Here is a 22,597-nt window from a genome sequence, read left to right as displayed (position 1 = left end):
GTGTGAGTTCCAGGAAGAAAATGCATCAGCCAACGACGAGCATGAAGATGGGACCAAAATGTAGACAATAACAATTGACTTTTTTTTTCTTTTTTTTCTTTTTTTACCCACTGTTTCCATTTGTCAGAAATCCTGCAAGCTATAACATGGTGCTTGGATTTCTAAGAAGTCTCTAACTATGTAAGAGACAGGGTTCTGGCATTTGGAGTTTTGTATCTCTGAGAAAAGCTTTCCACAAGTGATTTCTGTGTATATTAAAGGGAAATAAGTGTCCACCAATGCGATATCACACAGTATCACTGGACTGCACTTAATGAGAGCTCCCATAGTGGGAAGCCAGTCTGAGAGGCTCACCGGGATGCCTGTTTGCTGTAAGAAAACGCAATTTTATCACGAGTGTATTTTGCATTGGAGGGATGGCTGTTAAGGATGCTGGAAAAGTAACGTTTCTGCATGTGTTTTGTCTGGGCATAAGTATTTAGTATTTGGGGAGAGAATATTGAAAAGCAGCAAGTGGTAAATCACCTGCAGGCTTTAGGCTCGAAGAAAGGACAGTCAGGCAGCTGACTGAGGGGAAGATGCTGGTAGCATCGCTCCTACAACAAACCTCGAGACCTGTGGCCAGGGAGGGCCCAATTCTGCCAGTGGCTGGAGAAATGCAGGTGAGCAAGTTCACCCCAAAGGCAAAGCCTGAATAGTTCGCACTGTGCCAAGGGGTCCTCAGCAACGCCATCGGGCCCAGAGGAAGAGAACAGATTGCTACAAAAGAAACCGTTTGAATAGACTTGGGTGGGAAAAAGGAAAAAAGAAAGAAAGAAAAAAAAAGCGTGCCAGCTCTCGAGTTTGGCAGCAAAATCGGCTCCACTAAGGTGAGGTCAGCAATTTCTGCTCAGTTATTTGCCAAGGGAAGCTTCAAATATATTATAATGTAGGGCTTAATAGTATAACACTAGCAGCTCAAATTAGCATTAATTAAAATGAAGTAAGAACAGACAAAAGAGCTCCTCTTCCAGACCTTTCATGTTGAATATGTAATGTGCTACGTCTCTATGGGGAGGACTGCGAACTTTCTCTCATTTGGCTTAAATTATCCTGGGAAGTTTCATTAAATTAATAAGGAATTAGTAAAATGTGATTTATTTTAGAGTATTGTTCAACTTGATGATGCAGTTTATTTAAGTGTTCCTGCTGGCGGTGTATTCCCTGTGAGCAATATAGCAATACCTGTACACAAACGCTGGATTATCATTCCCTGGGCTTTGTGGTACAAACCCGTAGGAAACTCCTGAGATCATTTTGGTGTATGAAATAACAGTAATGAATGACAGGTCCACAGTCATTGCTTTTTACCGCTCCAGTCTCCATTTAAAAGCGCATGAACATACCATTTGAGGGAAGGCTCTCTGCAGCCAGGACTGCTTTCTGCTGGTGGCGGATGTAATTAGATGTGCATGTCCCTGGGTTTGCTACGGCAACTGCAGGAGCTCAGAGCAGGAGCTACGGATAGAGGTTGTTTCAGGAAAAGAGGAACCCTACAAAACACATGAGCACAGCAGTCTTGTTTCTCTAGACAAGCATGTGATAGGGATTGTTAGACCCTCCTGCTAAAGGGAGTCGGACCAGTTGTTGGAATTGGGGTCGGGGTGGTCTGGCCTATCCTCACCCAACAGTGCTCTCTGGTGGGTTCCTGCACACAGCTGTGCAGACCAGGACTGTTCTTCAAGAAAGGAATTAATGTTTTTCTTCTTTGTAGAAAATACAGGATGGGAAACATGAGATGGGCAGAATGCAGTTTGTTCCTCTGGGACTCATGAGAGCCGAGCAAGGAGTGGATTTTGTCATGCTGCTTCAGGCAGGAGGACCACTGAGGCCAGCAGAGCCTTAGGGCAGGACTAAGAAATGGAAGACCAGGTCTCTAGGAAAGAAAGATTTACCAAGTCCTAACAAGCAATAAGAGGAAACTGAGCAGTATTTCCCTTCAGGCAACTGCTAGACTATCTGAGGAAGCTCCACCGGTGTTCATTCTTTGAATACCGTGTCAAATCCAGGAGAGCTGAGATTGGGCTAAGCTCACCTTTGGAAACTCTTGATCAGCCTCAAGAAGCTTCTGTGCTTTGAATGGCTCTGTTGGGAAACGCAGCACGCCAGTGGCTCTGTTTCTTCAGCATGTACTGCAGACGCTCTAAAAATGCACGCCCAACATTAAGAAAGGGCAAAATTCATCAAATTACCTTCAGAAGTAGCAGTTGTTTTGGTGGAATGAGGTTTTGTTCCTAAGCACAATTTTTTAGCAGAACTGTGGAATTGTCTATTATTCTGTTCCCATTAACCAGATATAAAGGCAGCAGTTCTGCTGGCATCTGAAAGAGCGAGATGATAACAGCACGTGGGCCGCGCTACATTTCTTTCTCTTAAAATCTGGCTGGGCCTGATTCAATTCATGTACAGTCTCTCTGGAGACTGTTGTTACTGCTGTATTCAGAGGCAGTGTTTCTGCGTTCTCCTGAATATTCAGCTGGATGCTTTCAGTACATGTGTAGGTATCACCAGAAATAAACTCAGTACATATGTATCCAGAGATTTCACAGAACTGAAACCTCATGAGGGATGGCACATTCTACTTATCTGTGTTTATCATTGAGGCTTGTCCTTTCAGGGTTTTCTTTAGGTAGCATAAAGGCAGTGATTTTTTTTTTATTTTTCTCCTGCAAATTCAATCATGACTCTATATAGCTGCAATATCATCTAATGAGGGTACATACATACATACATATATATATATATATATTAAAAAACCCACAACATACTGCTGTTACTCACATGCCTCAGAAAAACGAAACAGACCTCCCCAGAACTGTCTTGACCATTTCAGTACTTTTCCAGCATCATCTCCATTTCAGCTTTCCTGCGGTCAAGAGTTGCACTTAGAGTGAACTACACCACGGGTGGTTACAGCTACTGCTGTTAAATTGTTATTAGAGACTCCCTGATGACAGAAAGGGTCCCTGATATCAGGGTACTCCTCCTGGCATATGTTTTGCAATATGTATACACACAATGAACAAGATAAAAGTACAGAACCAGATAATCTTCATTAGCATTAATCCTCAACAGGAGCTTTGACTCTAAGATATTATTTATGCTACTTGGGTCCTTACATCGCTGTGAAAGTACCGACACCACGCTTAGCACTTTAGATTAAACCCATAACAAGGAAAACATTATATGTAGCCTAGTTTCTCCTCCCTTTTTTCCAGTATAACCTCAGGATTTTTTCTGTCATTGGTGTAAGACAGCAAGACACTTTAAATTTTGGCAGATACTATTCATGCAGATCTTGAACCGAGAAGGAACAGAATTGACCTGCAAATCCACCGTACTGAGTTTTGTGTCCTTCCACAGGAAATCACGTTTGCTCTTACTGTAAGACTCAGCTTATATTTTCATTAGGCTATACTAAGGTTTTCATAGTTTAAAAATTACTCCTTTTCATTAAAGAAAATGCTGCATAAAGAGTGGTCATTCTTTATGACAGGATTGCAGAGAACAAGTATGGAGAATACAGCAGGTGGTCTAGTTCCTGGGGGACAGACAGTTACGTTTTAGTCTGGCTTTTTTTCACAGGCTGGAAGCCATCACATATTCCGTTCTTAGTGTTTTGTGCATCTTGATCGGATGCTTGACCTCACACAGCAGAGGAACAGTGCAGACAGGATCACCCAAAGGATACGTTGAAGTCCAAATCAGGCTTCATCTTAAAGGAAAACAGGGTTGTAGATCACATCTGAGGCATGAGGCAACGTGTGCTTTCTTCCTACCAATAAATCCCCAATCAGATGCACAAAAACTTGTAAGAGATGGAGAGTGTGATGAATCCCAGCTGCATTGACCAGCGTTAATTTTTCCTTTGGTCAGTTTTCCATTTAGAATCTGGGTTGGCCATCTCCCCAGCAGCTAATCCTTCTCTAGAGGCAGGGGGGAAGGAAAAAAAAAATAATCAAGAATTCCACACAGCCTAATATTCTGCAACTGTGAAAATCTACTTTTTTTTCTTTTAAATAGCCGAGCAAACAGTGAAGCATTGTTTAAAACAATAAGTAAATGGAGACTCTTCTAGTTTTGTTGTCTTCTTTTGGGAACAACAGTGAATAGGCCTAAGCAGACTTTTTAAGTACTCCATGGGGTTTGCCTTTTCAGCTTCAGCTTTGCTGTTGTTAAGAAATACTTTTCTAGCACTGTCAGACTGAAAACAAGACATTGGTTTCACCCTGGATCACCAGTATCGATGCCTTCGGTTTAGATCTTTCTTGTAAAGGTATGCAGATTGCCAGTGTTTGTGTGTGGGCAACTGTTTCTGTATAGCACATGCTTAATGTGTTCTCTGTTGAAGAAGGGAAAATAACCCCTAAACTACAAGGAAAATGAATTTATGCATTTGCTTGTCAACCAGGAGAAGCAGATTATATTTTCTTTTAAAAAAAATTTAAACTTGTAACACCATTGGTTCATTTATAACTATACCATTGAACTAACTCATTGAAGATGGATTCTACAATATTAATTCTGATGGTTGTAATCGACCAGCAAACAGGTGTTGTTTCAGCAAGGCCTTAGTGAATTTGTTAGAAGTCTCTAAAAAAAATCATCATGCTTTTTTTTGGGGGGGAACCTACTTCGTATGAGTTAAAAAAAACCACAGCAGGCACCACTCAGACACTGATACCATCAGCAGCTCTTCCTTAGCAAAGGAGGATGCCCTCAGGTCTTTTATGGACTTGCACAAGCGACATCCCCATCTGGTGTCGCGCCTGTGCTGTGAAGCTGCAGCACTAAGCATCAGCTAATTGGAGCTGGGCAAAACAGACCTGGCTGCTTCAAATGGCAATGAAATTCTCACTGCCCTGTTTGTGCGGGCACAGCACGGACCTGTATCCTGTACCCTGTTATGGTAAGCGAAGTGTAACAGTTCAAATGTTGAATGGCATGGTTTGGTTTAAGAACATCAGTCAGTCACACGATGAGGACATAGGTAGCACCCACGTACCTTGTAAGTAATGATGCTGTGACATACAAAATATTGTAACTAGGCATGACTCAAGATGAGGGTTCAGAAATATTTCTTTAGTAATTGACTTACACACCTGCAGAATCTCTTCTATCAATAGGTTTTGTTTGGTTTTTATTAGGGGGGTGGTGGCGTTTGCTTGTTTGTTTTTGGTTTTGTTGGGGTTGGGGGGAATGGTTGGTTGGTTCATTTGGTTTAAGAACATCAGTCGGTCACACGATAAGCCACACTTCAAACTCCCTTATGCCCCTATCAAGCCCTCATGTCGCAGCAGGTTTGACATCCTCTGTTTTCTTTAGTGATAGTCACATCATGGTCCTAGTGTTCCAGCTGCATTACAGCGGTAGCTGTGCCTATTTGTGCCAAACAACAGGTCTGAATGTGTTGTAACCTATAAGCCCTCATCTTCCACAGCCCTGTGACTTAGTAGCTGATTTGTAAGCACTTATCACCATCCTCAAAATATTTTTTCTTTTAATTCACTTCCCCCAAAGCACATAAGCAAAGAATAAAGATGAGAGAATAAACAGTTTATGCATAGGGTTAATTAAACTTTGTTTTCTTAACAGTTTTACAAATGTTGTGATCAGTCTAGAGTGTCTGCTACTGACTGGGGAAAGTGAACTGCTGTCAGAACCTTCTTGCCACTCTTGTCCTCTTCCCCTCATCTGACTTTCTTCTCTGGTTTAAACGGAGTTTGGAAGCATGGCTGGAGTTAATTGGGAAAATTAACAGCTCCTCTGGTGTTTTATTTAGGGACCCACAGTACAGTTTTCCAGATGTGCCTGATCTCTGCCACTGTTCTATTCCCCTTCTATCAATCACCTTCTTAATTCAAAACTAGTGGTCAAGCAACCAAATACCAAAGTAGTAAAACAACAGCACATGGTGTTCATTACAAAAATCTCCCTCATTTGCCAGATACACAGATTCAATTAACTTAAATCAATTCCAAGCTTAAACAACCTGCCCTTCCCCTGCAACCCTTGCCCTGCCTTGGCTTCTTCTCATTTACACACACAGTTCAGTGTTGCCCTGCGCATCCGGCACTCACCCTGCATCAGTGCACTCAAAGCATCTCAAGCAAAGGCAGCTAACTAGTATTGTCAGTGGGGTTGGGCTTTTTAAAAAAACAAGGCAAACACACACAAGAGTGAATTCTATTTTGCTTCCAGCTGCTCCCCCCCTGTGGGACAAGGTGGGCTGTTTTGGCTGTACCTGAACAGGGTGCCGGAGGATGGTGAACAGACCCGTTTGCTCCGCTGGTGCAGGTGTATCTCCGCAGGGATGTGGTGCTGGAGCTGCCAGTCCCCAGCCTCTGGACATGGCCGAGCTCAAGCTGGTGCAGCTGAGGAGCCTGCTGGGTCAGCAGCAGCTTGACACCTCCTGCAGCTGCAGCTTATTGCGGGCTTTTTTGGAAGTTTATTCACCTTGACCTCGTTTAGTAGAAATACTTTTCCCTTCCATTGTCTTGCAGTCTTATATTAAGCCACAGAGAAGTGCCATCTTGGAGTTTCACAGCATCTCCGGACCAGCTACCCTTGGCATCCCGACTGCTTGCTTTCTCACGGAATTTTGTACATCCCTAGAGCATAGATGTGGTTATTTTTCATGCCACTCTTAATATATTAGAGTAAAAAATAGAATTACTCTATGTAAAAGGCAAGGATGTTATATCTCTGGAGAAAGAGCAGTGTACTGCAACAACAAGCAACCTCAAAGCATAAAAATAAATCCTCAGAAATTTCTTACTGAGGGGATGAGAAATGGGGTGGAGATGAAATTGGTGAACCAGTACCTAGCAGCCTATTCCTTAGCTGCACTTTATCTATTCAAAGCACGTATATGGCACAGAGGCCTTTTTTAATATTTAAGGCTGATATTGCCAGGCCTTGCTTTACTAACAGCATATTACGGTGTTCCTGCTGGGAACAACTGGGTCCTGCATGCTAAAGAGACTTCTGTGGAAGGAACAGAAAGCATTTGAGCTACAGAAGCACAGGGAAACCTGCACCTCCTGCTAACCAGGAGCGATGGCTGCAGCGGCTGCCAAGCACCAAGCCCACAGAAGCACAAATGCCTCTGTAGCCGCCCTCTTCTCCTCACCAGGGGGAGGGTATGAAAGAATACGCAGAAAAGCTTATGCATTCTGATCCAGAATCCAAGTAATTAACAAAATGGGACTCAAATCCCCCCCGAGACGTGTTGCAAGTGTCACAGTGTCCAGATGTTCAAACGTCAGAAAAACGGCACAGTGCTCCCGGGCACCAAAGCCCCCGTCTACACCAGGGAAACAGCCAGAGGCTGGGCCAGGAGGTTGGCTTCTGGGCCGCTGCAAGTGAGTTCCAGCGCACAGATAAAGCAGGCGGTAAGCACCCAGTTGTACACTCCGTCCTGGCTCTGCGTTCTGCGTGCGTGGTTTTGCAGGGGGGGGGTGTTTGTTTTAGAGAGGCAAGGGGAGAGACTGACTCGTTACTACACTCCCAGAGCAGGAAAGATTGTACGTACTGGGAACAGAAAGCCTCAGCAGCTTGAAGCAAGGTGATTCCAGCTGCTGGATTCCAGGATGCAGAGCTGTATCCCCCACGCTTAGATAACACAGGCTGGATTTTCTATTATTCGGTGCTTGCAATTTTTTTTTTTTTTCTCTTCAAGTTTTTGCTCAAACCAGAATTTACCAGTGTGGAAACTGACCCTAAAGTAACACTGCAAGCAAATTCTACAGATCATCTAGAAAGAGAAGTTGCTACAATAATTACATCTGGATAAAAAAAGGATAGCTGCAAGATCTTGAAACATTTCTCATGGCTTTTAAGAGTCTCAGTGGCAAATAATACTTTGACAAGAAAATACTTTCTTTTCTAGATAATTGTTACTTTTGTGTGGAAGAATGTGATAGTTGAGTCCTTTTAAAGAAGATGATGCGGTTTTACCTTAACAAGATAATTGGTTTATCATGCATTATATGCCTGATGCTCCCCCCGAGACTCTGTCCTATCTTAGCAATAAAAGTTCCTTAGCACATATCAAAGAACTTGTTACAGTCCTGTTGTGACAGTTACATGGCTGGACATTAATCATAATTTTCCTATAGCAGTAATAATATTCATGTAATTAGATACTTTTGCTACAGAATCATCATGATACCTTATTTTTAAATGCAATGTCTTTAGAAGGAAGGTGTAAGAAATGTGGTGAGAACAATTTTGGAGAAAACAAAGGAGATTAGACACAAAATGCTTCAGACAGTGAAGTTAAACTCTTTGATAGATACTGCCCAGGATTTTTAAAGTAGCATATATTGGGACAGGGGTGGGAATCACTGACAGTTCGAAGGCCAAAAAATCTTAACCAATTCAAGATGACCCTTACTGCTTTGGTGGCTGTCTGCTGGGATTTGTGAGCTATCCATGCTTACCTAAGATCCTGCTGTAGTGTTCTGGATATGTCAGCATGCCCTCGCCACTCTAAAAGACTTTTTTTGATCAAGCTAGCATTTAAAGAAAAAAACACTAATATAATCATAAATATCTGTCTCAGAATACAGGAACAGGATCAATGGGTCATTGCAACAGGTAGTAACCTCCTCCTGCATTCCCGTTTTCTAAAGATCAGCCCGGTCAATGCCTCGGTCTGTTATGGCTCAATCTATTGGAAATACCTCCCTCGTCCAGCCTTTGCTGCCGGCGTGCAAGTGTTTTGCCTTGCAGCATCAGGCAGTTACAACAGCATTTTCTGGGGTAGGAGTGTTCAGTCTTTTCAATGTATTTTGCACTTGCTGTCAACATAATGAGCTGTCATTGAAAGACTTCAAACCTGTTTACAAAATTCAGCGGTCAGTGTATCAAGATCTCTTGTAGTTGTATAGTTAAGCTTAAAAAAACCCAAACACACGGTATTTTACTATCACTCCTGGCAGACAGACTTAATCATTCCTGTAACACCTTTCAGATAAGAACGAAGCCTTGTTCGTACTCCGTGTGTGTACCTTGGGGTGCCGTGGAGCAAGCTCAGCATTGTTTACACTCGCCACCAATTGCCAAAAGTTAGCCAGATGTGTTTGCTGCCTTGGCAGAGCTTCCCTGCATGCTGCAAAACAGGAGGTGCAGGGTTTGAACCGAACACTTGAAAGTCGCTCTTGACAGATACCATTCCCTGTGCTGCAGCCTGATCGAGCTTTTGGTTCTGGTACAGGTTACAAGGTCAAAAAAAAATTAAGAGCTTTAGTAGCCCCTTTCAGAGAGGTGATTTGGCTGCTTGCAGGTGCCAGGCTCGTACTTGGCAGGCTGGACGCGAGGGCTGGGTCACTGGCGAAGCAGTTGGTGCCTGGTAGTGCTGTGGGGTCTGTGGGCAGGGACACAGCGCGTGGAGATGATCCTCACTGAGCCTTTTTGCCAGGGAGCGGTTTCCTCTCTCACAGCTGGATGCCAGCTTTCAGGATACGACCGAGCGTAACGTCCCCTTTGCAACATCAGGCAGCAGCCATACAGCATCGCGGCACCGTGTCAGCTGTGCCGTATCATCACGGCAGCTCTTAGGAAGGTTTCCACGCCGTGGGCCAGTTTCAGCCACAGGACAGGGCTGTTGCCCAGACACCACTTGCCAGCTACCACTTTTAGACACAGGAGAAGAACACAGCGGTGCAGGTCGATTCCCAGCCAGCTGCTGGGGGTAGCAGGAGGAAAGCTTAGCCAGCCCCTCTCTTGGCAGCCCTAGCAGAGCTGATGGAAACTGCAGCTGAGCATCTCTCCCCATGGATATTATCTCTGGAGGCATTACCCAGACCAGGACAACAGCGTAACCACTCATTCTGCGTTGCTCCTCATCTCCTTACAGAAGGGGCTCCCCCAGCCTACCACCACCTCTGGCAGGTATCGAAAAGCACACTCCACTATGTAGCAATGATATATTATTAGCAAAGTAAATGCTAATGCAAGCCAGCTGCTGAATTAAGACTATCATTAGGAACCTCCAGTCGCTAGATTCCCAGACAGTGCTTTTTTTGCAGCATGATTGCTGCTCACATAAAGCACTGAAAGGAAAAACGGTCTTTTTTCTTTTTTCCATTCAGTCATGTTCCCTCTGTACAGGGCTTTTGCTGCTATTTCCAGCATGCCCACGTTTTGCCTTCAGACGTTTGGATACCGGTACGTTCTCTCAGGACCATACAATTATCAGTCTGTAATCTCCTGTTCCACCGCGGAAATGAGCAAGCCTTTTATGTTCATGGTAACAATTTAGAAGTGTTAAAAGTTTGAGCACCGGGCCCCTGGTGCTTACACGTGTTTAAATTGGCCCTCCCTGAAAGCTGATATATTCCATCTGGTCTATTGGCTTTCTTGGCTTAAAGTTACTGGAAACACTGAATGTCTCTTCTGCAGTGATCCTGTAGCTGTCCAAGAGCAATAGGCACACTTACAGCTAGCTCCCTGGCCGCTCAGTACCAAAGTACTGTGGGAGGGACACTTTTTTCCCGGGCTGCTTTTAGAGCTATCTTGAAATCCTGAGTTCTGCAGTTCACTATTCTAATCAATCTTCTAGCCTTCTAGATATTTGTGAGCTTCTATCTATAAGATAGATATATCTATCTAGATATTGTGATCTTCTATCTATAAGGATACTTAAAAGGATAAATAAACCACACAAGTTTGCAACTCGTTGCCTCCGAACATTGTGCCTGAATGCTGCAGATTAAGCAACTAGATTTTTTGGGTTGTTTTTCTACGTGCTCCTTTCCAAATCTGCACTAGCTTTTTCTTGTCCTTGTAGATTTACATGACAGCCTAATAAAATTCCCTGCTCTTATTTTCCTCAAAGAAAATTATTTATTTATTTAATGCTTTCTTAACTATGTAAAGAAAAAGCCACATTACAGGTAACTCCAGATTATAATGAAACAAGCTGCCAGCCCAGTAAATTACCAACACCAGCAGCAACGCTGGATGAACAGTTCAGGTATCTGCTGCTCATTTAACTCTCTGCAAGAGTTAAATCTTTAGGATACAGGTGCCTCATTCCTCCTGGCTGGCACTCCCAGGCTCTCCATGCTCAGGGACAGGTATGTTACTAGGTTAAAATACACAGATGCATTCAAACTGGGTCACGCAAATCATTAAACCAGCGCATTCCTTCAACAATTTTCACAACTCGACCATCTCGTACTGTAGCAGACTGAGAGTGTGCCTGTCCTTGGCTTAGTCCGTCTCCCACAAGCCTGAGCAACTGCTAGCAGCTGGAGGGATGCCCACACTTCCAGCAGCGTCGCTGACTCCTCAAAGCCTCTCTTTTGCTGCAGAGGCTGCACTACATTTGAAAATTGAGGATTCAGGGGTATTAAAAATATTTCGGCCTCTTCATCATCTTTATTTTCCTGTGTATTTTGCTGGTTGTTAAGATTCAGCCCTCTGCTTGCTCACAGTACAGCTGGAGCAGAGATACAGGGACCTTTCCCGATTCCCACCACCTCCCACTCCCGCCAGGCTGCAGGAGCCCACCACAGTCCTGCAGCCGCTTCTTATTTTTATCTCAGTCCTTTAGATTCACCACAGCTCACCTCACCTCTCCAGAGTGCTCTCAAGCTAACTCGGTGCCCCCCCCCACATACACCACTTGGCAGCGGCTTGAAAACACAGCCCACCGCCAGCTGCTGGGAGCCGGGGTTACGCTCACGGCGGCAGTGGGAGGTAAGCACACAGCTCCAAGCGTGATTCACTTCAGACCTGGTGAAGTCAACGGGTTGGGGTAATTAACTAGTACAAGCTGCAGCAGGCACTACAGTAACGACTCCCAGTGTCAGACAGAACTCCACAGGTGCAACGTAAACCAAAGAAACGGCTTTGTATCCTTTCTCTTACAACAAGCCTGCTAATAAAATTAAAAATACACTGGGCAGACTCCACAGCAGCTTTTCAGGTGAACTCCTACTCTCTCCATTTTCACCTGTGGAGCAGCACTCCCTCCAGAGCTCACTTCAACGCGTCTGCTAGCCATTTGCCAGGGGAGAAAATATCCTGGCTGCAAAACTTTATTAAGGCTTTGACTAAGATGTGGCTAACCGGGAGGGAAATGGATTCATGTGTTCAGGGGGGTTGTTTCCATGTCCATGTAATTGCTTTCAGAAAATGTGGACCGTGCTCTCTCGTGGGCATATTCTGGTTCACTGGTTCTGCCATGCGTTTTGTACAGAGGGGCTGAATGGGTATTTACATGAAAATAGTATTGCTGAGCATTTAGTTCCAACCATTTTGCACTTGGTACAGCCATCTGGAATCAAAATGTTTCGAGAATATTACAGATGCTCTTGCATTTTGGTCTGAAAAACTCTTAGAACTCTAACATCCACTCTCTAGAGTTGCCAAACTTTTTCCACATTTCTGTTATTAAGCAACTCTGTTATTAAGCAAACCTGTTATTAAGTTTAGTGGATGTGAGACATCTTTGTTATGTTCAGCAGGGTGTGCCAAAGCTGGGCCATCACTGGTGGGTGGGGAGTGGTGTAGCACGCTGACCACGGGACCGGCCGGGCACGGGGAGCCTCTCCTGCAGCTGGGCGGGCGGCATTCCCTCTTCGGGTACCACAGCTGTGCAAACACAGGTCTGAAGAGCTGCACTTTTCGAAGGATGGAAGATTGCTGTGGCAGCATTCCCATCACAAGGGGCTTTTTTAATAGCTTTTATCATGCACAGCTCTCCAGATGACGGAGAGCAGACCTGAAGGCAGAACTGGTCCTTCCTTTTGTAAAAACTAAGATGTCAGACTTTCTATAATGGAAGCTAATCATGACCCAGCAAAGCAGTGTGCTCGGAGGTTGGTTTTTCATTTTTAGCTTTGGTGTAATGTTCCTGAAAGCTAATAGCATCGAGAATGTTGTTGCCGATTTGTTTTGCTGTATGAAAGAAAGCAGAAAATAGAATTGCTGTATGTAGGAGGCAAAGATAGATTTTGTGTAATGAGCAATATGCTGCAGGAAGAAAAGACTGCCACAGTAAACCTGCAGTCCCCATGAACGCCTGAATGTAATCATGTGGCTAACCACTTGTGATCTTTGAAAGGCAAGGCAGCACCTTGGTGTCTGAGCACGATGTGGTTTTGGAGGCAGGAATTCAAACAATCAATCCAAACAGCCCTCCTTGCTCCCTCCAGCACACACTGCTGCAAAACTGCGCACACCCTGAATTTAAGCGCAGCTGAGCACAGTCCTTTGCAAACAGCCCCCATGCCGTTGTCGAGGCTGCACAAACGGGCTGATGACTGTTGTCTGCCACCTCCTCATCGCACGCACGTTGTCTGACCCCACCAGCAGGCGCTTGGGCAGCTGGAGACCACGGGCTGAGGCTCTGTGGCGTGCCAATCCCAGCGTCCCAGTTGGCAGCTTGCTAGTGCAGCTGGGATGCACCAGTTGTCCTCCTTCCCGAGCTTCTCAGCAGTTCCCTGACACAGTGGAGGGACCGTTGGCAGCAGCTCCAGCTTCTGCATTTACCAGAGCGCCACAGCATGCTACAGATGCACAAGCTTGTCCGGCGTCCCCACCAAGCACTGTCCTTCTCCACCGCGGGACCTTGACTGCTTGGTACAGTTGGCGGGGAGAAAGCGCGTGGCAGTGATGGTGGTGGAACCAATTACCAGGTGTTACAGATTTGACAATACACAGAACGGCACAAATCATGGTGAGAGGCAGAGGAAGGGAGCGTGCACCAACTGTTGGGATCTGCCTGGTCCCGGAGAGCTCTGAGCCCTCGTGGCTGGCAGGGCTTAGGGGCCAGAGATGCCACGGTGGGACAGGCTGGAGGGAGCAGCACGGAGTGGCGAAGGGGCCACAGCAGGGCCAGGAGGCAGCTGGAGCAGAGCGCAGGAGATAGAGAGGAGGGGGAGGATATAGCACTGGGAACTGGGAAAGGAAACGATGCAAGAGAGGGGAACACAGCTTCTAGAGAGACGTTATCAGCCCCAATGTAATAACAGGTTTCTTTAGTTCGGTTTTAGAAATATGAGAAAGAGCTCAGTCTCCTGCTGTTAAACAGCAGATCCCACCCTCGGGACTTGGCATGGAAAAATACACTCCAGCCTGAACATTCAGTTAAACTCGGCCCAATGCTGTCTGGCTGCGCTGCCCGTTTCATAGCTCGCACCTTCCACTGGGAGCTGGTTATTGTCATTTGAGGCACCAAACCCAGGGATGTCACAGGGGAAGAAACCCACCTGTGAACATCACACACTGTTCGCTTGTGTGGATGACGGCCAGGACTTCGAATACAGGAACAGACCTTGGAACAACTTTTTTTGTGCCAAACTTCACTTCTAATAAGTTTATTAGAAGCTTTTATGTGCTAATTTAGCATCGAATTTTGTCCCTCAGAAATCACACAGACAGAGGGCAACGGCATGCATGAGAACATGCTGGTGGTGGTTGTGCCAGTCCTGGCTCCCGCACAGACGCACTAGTGTACCAAAGATGCAGGGCGTGCGGTGGGGGACACAGGACTTTGCAAGCCACCTCCTGTGTGCCGCAACCGCTGGTTTTGCTGCGAGCCACAGAATTGCAACAGCTCTGCAAAGTTCTCCCTGCAGCGGGGCTGAGCACGGTGGGAGCCCACTGGGCCCTCAGCTGGTGAAAACGGCACAGAAGCTGAGATGCCATAAATATTAGTAAAATTAATATTCTAAAGATTTACTGCAATTACTTTCAGGTTTTGATCAAAACAGATACTGAACAACTGCATCCACTTGATTAATAGCACACACTTACTACAGAAAGAGATGCTAATATTAATCTTCCATTTTACTGTGTCAAATGCACATAATTATTCATCACAGATACTATTTATATACCTACGTACTGCTAAGTGAAAGAATGCTTTCATCCTGGTTTTATCATTTCTAGATTAAATCATAGTTTCTCTATTTCCTCTAGTCAGCAGCTCAGCCCCACAGTTTTCTCTCCAAATGACAGGCAATTCTTTTAAGCACATTGAATTTTATTTTTTTTCCAGGTGGTGGTTCAGTTGAAATTAAATGTTACTCTTTCACACTGCTCAGTAGTACGGCTGTAGCGCACAAAGAAAGATGACAACTTTAATATTCTAGCGAACTTGAAAAACAGAATTTGAACAGATGAGTTTAAATTCAGAGTGTTACCTGTCTGAAGTGAGCACTGGCACCCAGCACCCCTTTTTCCTGGGGTGAGGCTGTAGGGAGCGCGGGAAAGGCAAGGCTGCGGGTCAGCCCGCACCGCGGACGCCGGCTGCGCAGGGGGGTGATGGCTTCGTGTGCCGAGGGCCCCCAGACCCAACCAGCCTAGGACCCACTCGGGCTCCAGCATCAGATCAGCGCTGGAAGCTTTGATTTCTATTGTTATTTTTAATCTCCTGGTGGTTTGATTTCCCAGCAGCTGGTGGAGGACGTGGCTACCTCCACCCCCCCGGTACCAGCCAAGGCTCTGGTCTCCTCATGAGCAGTGAGGTCCCCAGCTGGCAGGGCACGATGGGCATCTCCTCTGCTGAGCACGTACCAGAGAGGCCACTCCGCTGGCGTTCGGCACTCGCCTCACCGGCTGTAAGCCCAAGTACACCCACGCTCAGCCCCGTTTCTCTACACGCTGAGACACCCTTTCATCCAAGAGAGACTTCGCTCCCCTGGCATTACACTGGATGATTATTCCATACGAAATCTTTTCCTTTACTTTGTCTATATAGGGTCACCTAAAAACCAACATTAACGTGAAAAACAGAGGAAGGCCAAATTCATCTCGACCAATAATTATAGAAGCTCATAGGATAAAGTCCAGCAGGAGTAGCCACACGCTCAGGTGCTTTGCTGACTGAAACTTGCACAGATAGGTAAAAGATAAAAAATCCAAGATATTATTTGATAAACGTAGAGAAAATAGCTCAGGTATTTTCATCTGGCAGGAACCGCATGCACTTGAAGCACCAGCATTTGACAAAAATCACATTCTATAGTTTTGCAAATTGGTAACAAATGGGAAAGGCATCGTTACTAGAGATTAAAGCAAAATAAATCCACATTTAGGAATCTGCTTTATTAGCCCTTATTGGAGATGCTGCTCAGTGTAACAGTGGAACAACAGTGCCTCCCCATGACCAAAAGTACAACTCTTTCAGGTTATGTATTAAATTATTTGTCAGCATCTCATTTTGCTGGTCTCCGATTGCATATTTCAACCGCAACATCTCAACAGATCTCTCTGCCAAGAAAACTTTAATACTGAACTTCAAAATTAAAGAACCAGAAGAGATATCCCCTGTCAGAATACTCTTTTTTGTATTTGTAAGCAAATTTATAAGCAAAAAAACCCTTGGTGACAGCAAGACCTGAAACATGGATGTCTGAGACCCCAAGGATACCTAGAAATAGTGTTGGAAGTGTTGCTGTTACTGCAATCGTGACTATACGTAACGATCAGTGATGCACAGAATGTCTCAGTTAAGCACAGAGGTACTACTTTTCTTAACTAATTGTGAAAATTATTCACCAAATAAAGTTAACATTTTCCCTTTTTCTCTGCTGTTCCGAAACAGGTCCCGATTGTTTCAGTTCCAAGAATCTTGCACTGCAAGCCCAGAAAAAGATCCTGAGTAAAATGGCAACCAAAACCATGGCTAACATGCTAATTGATGATACAAGCAGTGAAATCTTCGACGAGCTGTACAAGGTAACAAAGGAACACACAAGAAACAAAAAAGAAGCCCATAAAATTATGAAAGACCTGATTAAAGTGGCAATAAAGATCGGGATCCTCTATCGAAATAACCAGTTCAACCAAGATGAGCTAGAAATCGTAGACAAGTTCAGGAAGAAGCTGAACCAAACTGCCATGACGATTGTCAGTTTCTATGAGGTAGAATACACTTTTGACAGAAATGTTCTTGCAGAACTTCTGAATGAATGTAAAGACCTTGTGCACGAACTAGTAGATCGACACCTGACACCGAGATCCCACGGGCGCATCAACCACGTCTTCAATCACTTTGCAGATGTGGAATTTCTAACTGCCCTGTACAGTCTTGATGGGGATTGTCGGCCGTACCTCAAAAAGATCTGTGACGGCATCAACAAACTGCTGGATGAGAAGGTCCTTTGAAACTACACTCAGAAACAAGAAACCAACCAAAAACTTCTCTCTAGAACTGGCCACCCTTCATGAGCCATGGTGAGCAAGCGAGCGTCCTTCCCACCAGTCTCTTACTACAGTCTCAAGCAGGGGCCAGGATGTGCTCACCAGGCTCATGATGAAATGGAAAACTTAAATCAGAAAGCTATCAATTTTCACGTTTTGTTCAGATAATTCAGTCTTTTCCAAGGAGCAGAGTTAACAAGGCTGATGGTATCTATCGTTCAGAAACAGACTGCTGTACGCCATGATCTTACTAGCTTTGTGTTCAAGGCTGAACATCTGAAAAGAAAGCAAACGCGTGGCTATGTAAAAATAGACAGGTGAAGGCAAAAGAGCAATGCATGGAATTTACCCCCAGGCCCTCGGTGCGTATGTTTTTATTATTTCTATGCTAACTGAAAAAGCTTAGACAGAAAGCAGGGCTCTGATGGATTAAGCTCACTCCTTTCAAAAGGATCAGGAATCACTGTGAGAAGGCATCTCTGATTTTACATGGTATTTAAGTCTAACAGAGGAACAACAAGTAATACAAACCTAGTAGAAGTGGGAGAAAATGTAAAGGACTGCTCTATGAAGCAATATTTTCACTAGAGAGTTTTGTTTCATACCTGCTGTAACAGAGAGGAGGTTTCATTTTAATTTGGAAAAGCAGCTCAGCGGTTCAAGCTCAAAGGTAACCAGAAAACTAGACAAAGTAGTGCATCAGCTTCCCCACTCGCAGGGTTTGTGTATTTGGCAACATCAGACAAATCTAGGCTGAAGGCTGTGCTGCTCTTCGTGCCCTTACTGTTTTGCCTGACGGAACAAAACACTTGGTGAAGGTTTTGACATTACAGTTGTGAAGAGGAGCACGACTAAGATAGCAAGGGAGCGAGAAAGCAACATTTACATCCCCTATCCTCAAAATACTCAGCCTAGATAAAACTCTCCGTTTAACACATCTGTCGTTAATTCGTGCCTAGAGGTGTGATAAAAAAGGAACCCCATCCACAACGCTTGTAGTGCCATCCAAGTGAGCTATATCCACAGTAGCCTTAAGAGAAGAACAGTCTTAGTGACTCTGGGGAGCTTCACGAATGATTTTTTGTTCAGAATGTTTTCAGTGACTTAGTTTTTCTTTTTTTAAACCAAATATACCCATGTCTTAAAACTAAAAACATTTTGCAAAGGAATACTGGTTCCTGTACAGCTTTGTTAGGAGTAAGGGAGAAGGGGAGCAGAGCAGTTACACCAGCTTGCCACTTGCAGGATCTTGCAGCTGGGTAGGTGTTGACTGGCCCCTGAGCGAAGGAAGCACGTTTGGAAGTCTCTCCTCTCCTTGTCCTCTACATCTTATCCTCCAGGCTCACCTCTCTCCACTGACACTTTAGTGTCACGTACCGTTTCCTTTTAGCCGACACAGAGAGCACACAATCCCATTATCTGGAGGTAACACCCTCCATATCACGTATATTATAATGCAGAAAAGCACGTACTTGAAAATTGACAGAAGGAAATATATTTGAAAGCCATTCCTCCCCAAGGAAAATCTCCAGTGTTGACCACTCATTACTTTAGGTTTAAAAAAAAAAAAAAAAAAAAGTACATTTCTCATTTAAATGCTTAAACACTATGGTGGCAGAGAAAACTTCACAATTTTATTATTCTTTGCTCTTTCCTCACCCCAGAATAACTATAGTTTGACTGTCACACCTTTCTGCATACACGTACTCAGATGAGAGGGTTGTGCTGGATGCATTTGTATCTGCTCGGAGGAGAACCCATTTTACAACACAGTAAAAAAGGCAGCACATTAGCAGAGCGGTTTATAACAAAGTAAATGTCCCCTATGTATTTCCCTTAACCATAAAAAGACTATTTAGTAGCAACGAAGGTGGACAATTCCTTTGCAACACAGCACAGTAACGAAATACCAGCGCTCGGGGTTGCAAGTTCAGCCATTCGCAGAGCCATATTTACATGCACCAGTAGCTGCATTTTTTCCAAGCACGTACTTGTCAGTTGATGCTTTTGAACAGTATTTATTGTATCCAACACTCCTGTCCCAGTGCACACATCAGATTCTGCGTGTTTGTTTCACTTGTGGCAAACAAATTCAAGTTCTTTTTCTAAAGCCAGAAAAAGGGAGATGTATTCAACACTCAAGATGTCCAAAGGAAAGGGATATCCTCTAGCTGCGACCTTCTTTTTGTGTGTTGCAAGTATCAATATTCAGATTCTGGTATTTTAGACACACCAGCTTGAACATCTGTTGTTTTATTTATAAATCTGAGTAGCCTTAAGGAAAGATGTTTTCAAGTATTTCTCATACTTGCATATCCTGTATATTCATTGTTTACTTTTGTACTTGTAGCTTGGTATGTAATAACATTGCTAAAATATGGGCAATGTTCAGGTCACCTTCAGTATATGATGTATTATCATATTTGTGGATTAAAAATGTGTGATTACTGCCCTTTGTGTCCTTTGGATGTATTTATCCAATGCAAACTGAAATTAAGCAGTAAGAGGAGGGGATTCATGTAATCTAAGTTTTGCCACCGCCAACTTGCTCTCTGATGACCGGATCTCACAGGTAGGAGGCAGGGAGATGGGGCAGTTTAAGGGTTCAAAAGAAAACGGGAAAGCCACGTTTCCGTCCCATCACACACGCACAACACAAACGTGCCTCCGCAGCAAATGAAGTTTCTGTTTTTCCACAAAGTTTTCAAGCACCTGAGCTAACAAAGCACAAAAAGGTTTGGGTGGGGAAGGACCTTACAGATCACCAAGCTCCAGCCCCGGGCAGGGACCCCTCCCACCAGCCCAGGTCGCTCCCAGCCCCGTCCAGCCTGGCCTTGGGCACTGCCAGGGATGGAGCACCCACAGCTGCTCGGGGCAGCCTGTTCCTGCCCTCACAGTGAAGAATTTCTTCCTAATACCTAATCTAAATCTCCCCTCTTTCAGCTGACAGCCATTCCCCCCTCTCCTATCACCACATGCCCTTGTAAAAAGTCCCCGATGCTGACTCGATGCGTTCAGTAGCGTGGTTCAGCCACCAGGCTGAGAAGGTCCCTCCACCACAAGCCAGGTGGAGGAAATGGCACAAGCTTCTTGCCTTCAGGTACCAGCCTGGGCCAGGGCCAGGGCCGATCACATACTAACATCCAGCTCTCTACCGAGCACCTTTGCAAGTTTTCCAGCAATGTATTTAAATCACATTTAGCTAAGCTGAGCTAAGTGAGACAGAAGACATCCCCGACAGATTTTTAATCCCTGCCCTAAACATGGAGATACTAGAACCTACCAGAATGTTTAACAGCAAGCATATATTCTCCTATCCTTAGTCCTGGAAAAGGCAAACCGTTTTGGCTGAAAGAGCTCGGGATTTGCAAACTCCTCACATGGCAATTATACTGGAAGCAATTAAAGATTGGCACAAAGAAAAAACTGCCAAGTACCTTAAAATAAAAGTTTAAAACAATCCGTGTAAGTGGTGTTTCAAGACATGCTGCTGATAAAACACTGCTGTCAGGTTAATTTTATGAATCATATCATGGCAGGACACAATATTCCTTGCTGCATCACTGCCAACTTTATTGCATGAAGTTAAAGAGAAAAATGTTAATGTTCAAGAAACTCTCAAGGGAGCGACCACTTCTGGCATCCTAATGAAACTGTACATGTGCCACAGAACAGTACATCGTGCTGAACATGTAAACTTACTCATCAGAGAAATGTTCTCACAGAAAGGAATATAAATAGCTGCCCCTGAAGAGAACCAAGAGGTAAAGCACAACTGACTCTTATCACAGCAACAGAAATGCAAAAAACAAGTTTTAACTGGATGACTCAAGCAGGTCTACTTCCATCTTTACATACCTCAACACCAGAAAAACACAATGCAGTCTTAACCACACAGAAATGCCGATGGAGCTTTTTATACTGGAAAACTACTCATGGGACTCGAGGAGAGAACTACCTTTCCCATATTTAGAAACCACCAGGCAATGTCATTTATGAGCTCCTTGCGAGTACAGGGTAACTCCAGACAGTGCCACCCAATTCACGGTTTTGTTCTCCGGGCTCCTCACAGGATGAGGAGGGGTTGGGAGCACCTAGCAGAAAGTAACACAACACAACGGGAGATTTCATCTACGTTTAGGAAAACATACTGCACCACAGTACCATGTCACGCTTCTGCCAATCTTCCTACCAATGTATTTGTTTCATTAAAAATACCTAAAAAATACTTGGGGTAAGGTGGGGGAGGACCTGACAACACAGTTGAAATATGGATCCAGTGCAATAACTTCTCTGTTGACTCCACAACGCCAGTTTGCCCACGGCACAGAGCAACAGAACAGTGCCAGCTCCTGGTACCCAGGGCTTTGGTCCCAAGCGCTGTTAACCTGCCAGCTCAGGAAGATCAGTATATATTCCCACTGGCCTCCAATGGCCTCTTGAAAGTAAACTTCTTCATGCTGATGAGATTACGTGCTGTCTTCTTCCTTCTAGCCTACTTCCAGGCACCTTATTTCCCCTTCCCTGAAAACAGGTTAATCCTTCAAGGTCTAGTATGTCACAGAGAAAAGTAAAACGAGAACACCACAGAAATGGAAGATACTCATAAAGGGGTTTCAGTATAGAACTAGATGAAAGAATATTCCTTTGTATAATTGAAATGTATAAAATGAAATACAGCTGCATAAGTGGAGACAGTGGATGATGGATGAAGATCAGAGGGATTCCCAGCACTGAATTGCTGATGTTCTCAGGGGCCTAAGCTCCCCACATCAGCCAGAAGTGCAGCGTAGCACGCACTTCTGCTACACACCGACAACCACGCTATATCAAACAGCCTCATGACTTAGTTCAGGGCTGCAGCCACCTTCAATTCAGCAGTTATGTCGAACTTCCCAACTACTTCTCAATACTGTAGCAAACGGTGTGTTCTGTTAGCACTGGACTTAAGAGAAAGGTGTTGCTGTAAACCATGAACAACAACAGACTCTTGAGTCTCCTGTGATGCCTAGAAACAAACAACAAAGTCTGGTAGTATTCAAAAAAGGATAATGCAAGCTGGCACACAGAACGCTGTTCAAAAGATCTGAAGTGTACTCTTTCACACCTCCAGCTGAAACGCAGGACATTTAAATCACCAACGGATTCAAGACTTCTGCAGTATTACATTCTCCATCACTGTTCAGATGCAAAGAGAAACAATTAAAATAGAACCTAGTTCTTAACATGCAGAAACACTGCCAGATGTGGTAGCAAAACAATATTTAAGAAGTATCAAGCCAATTTTTTTTAAATGAAATTGAGTTTTATTAAACTGCAAGAAATGCAAAAATGGTGACAGATTAAGAAAAATATTTGCTGGGCAATCAAAAAAAAAATACTGACACTGGTCCAA

The 22,597-nt window shown here is 44.4% G+C and overlaps 1 protein-coding gene across 1 annotated transcript in view; it reads left to right on the top strand.

Annotated features, from left to right (window-relative positions):
- TNFAIP8L3 (TNF alpha induced protein 8 like 3) overlaps positions 1–19,654 on the top strand; it is a 48,582-nt gene extending 28,928 nt beyond the window's left edge. Inside the window, 1 exon segment of the mRNA XM_055809412.1 lies at positions 16,604–19,654. Coding sequence (XP_055665387.1) covers positions 16,604–17,166 — 563 coding nt within the window. The 3' untranslated portion in view covers positions 17,167–19,654.
- The last annotated feature ends 2,943 nt before the right edge of the window (positions 19,655–22,597 follow it).

The sequence above is a fragment of the Falco peregrinus genome, chromosome 1, assembly GCF_023634155.1.
Source record: "Falco peregrinus isolate bFalPer1 chromosome 1, bFalPer1.pri, whole genome shotgun sequence".
NCBI classification, from domain to species: Eukaryota; Metazoa; Chordata; class Aves; order Falconiformes; family Falconidae; genus Falco; species Falco peregrinus.
Note: the sequence above shows the minus strand (reverse complement) of the source record. Positions and strands in the feature narration are given on the sequence as shown.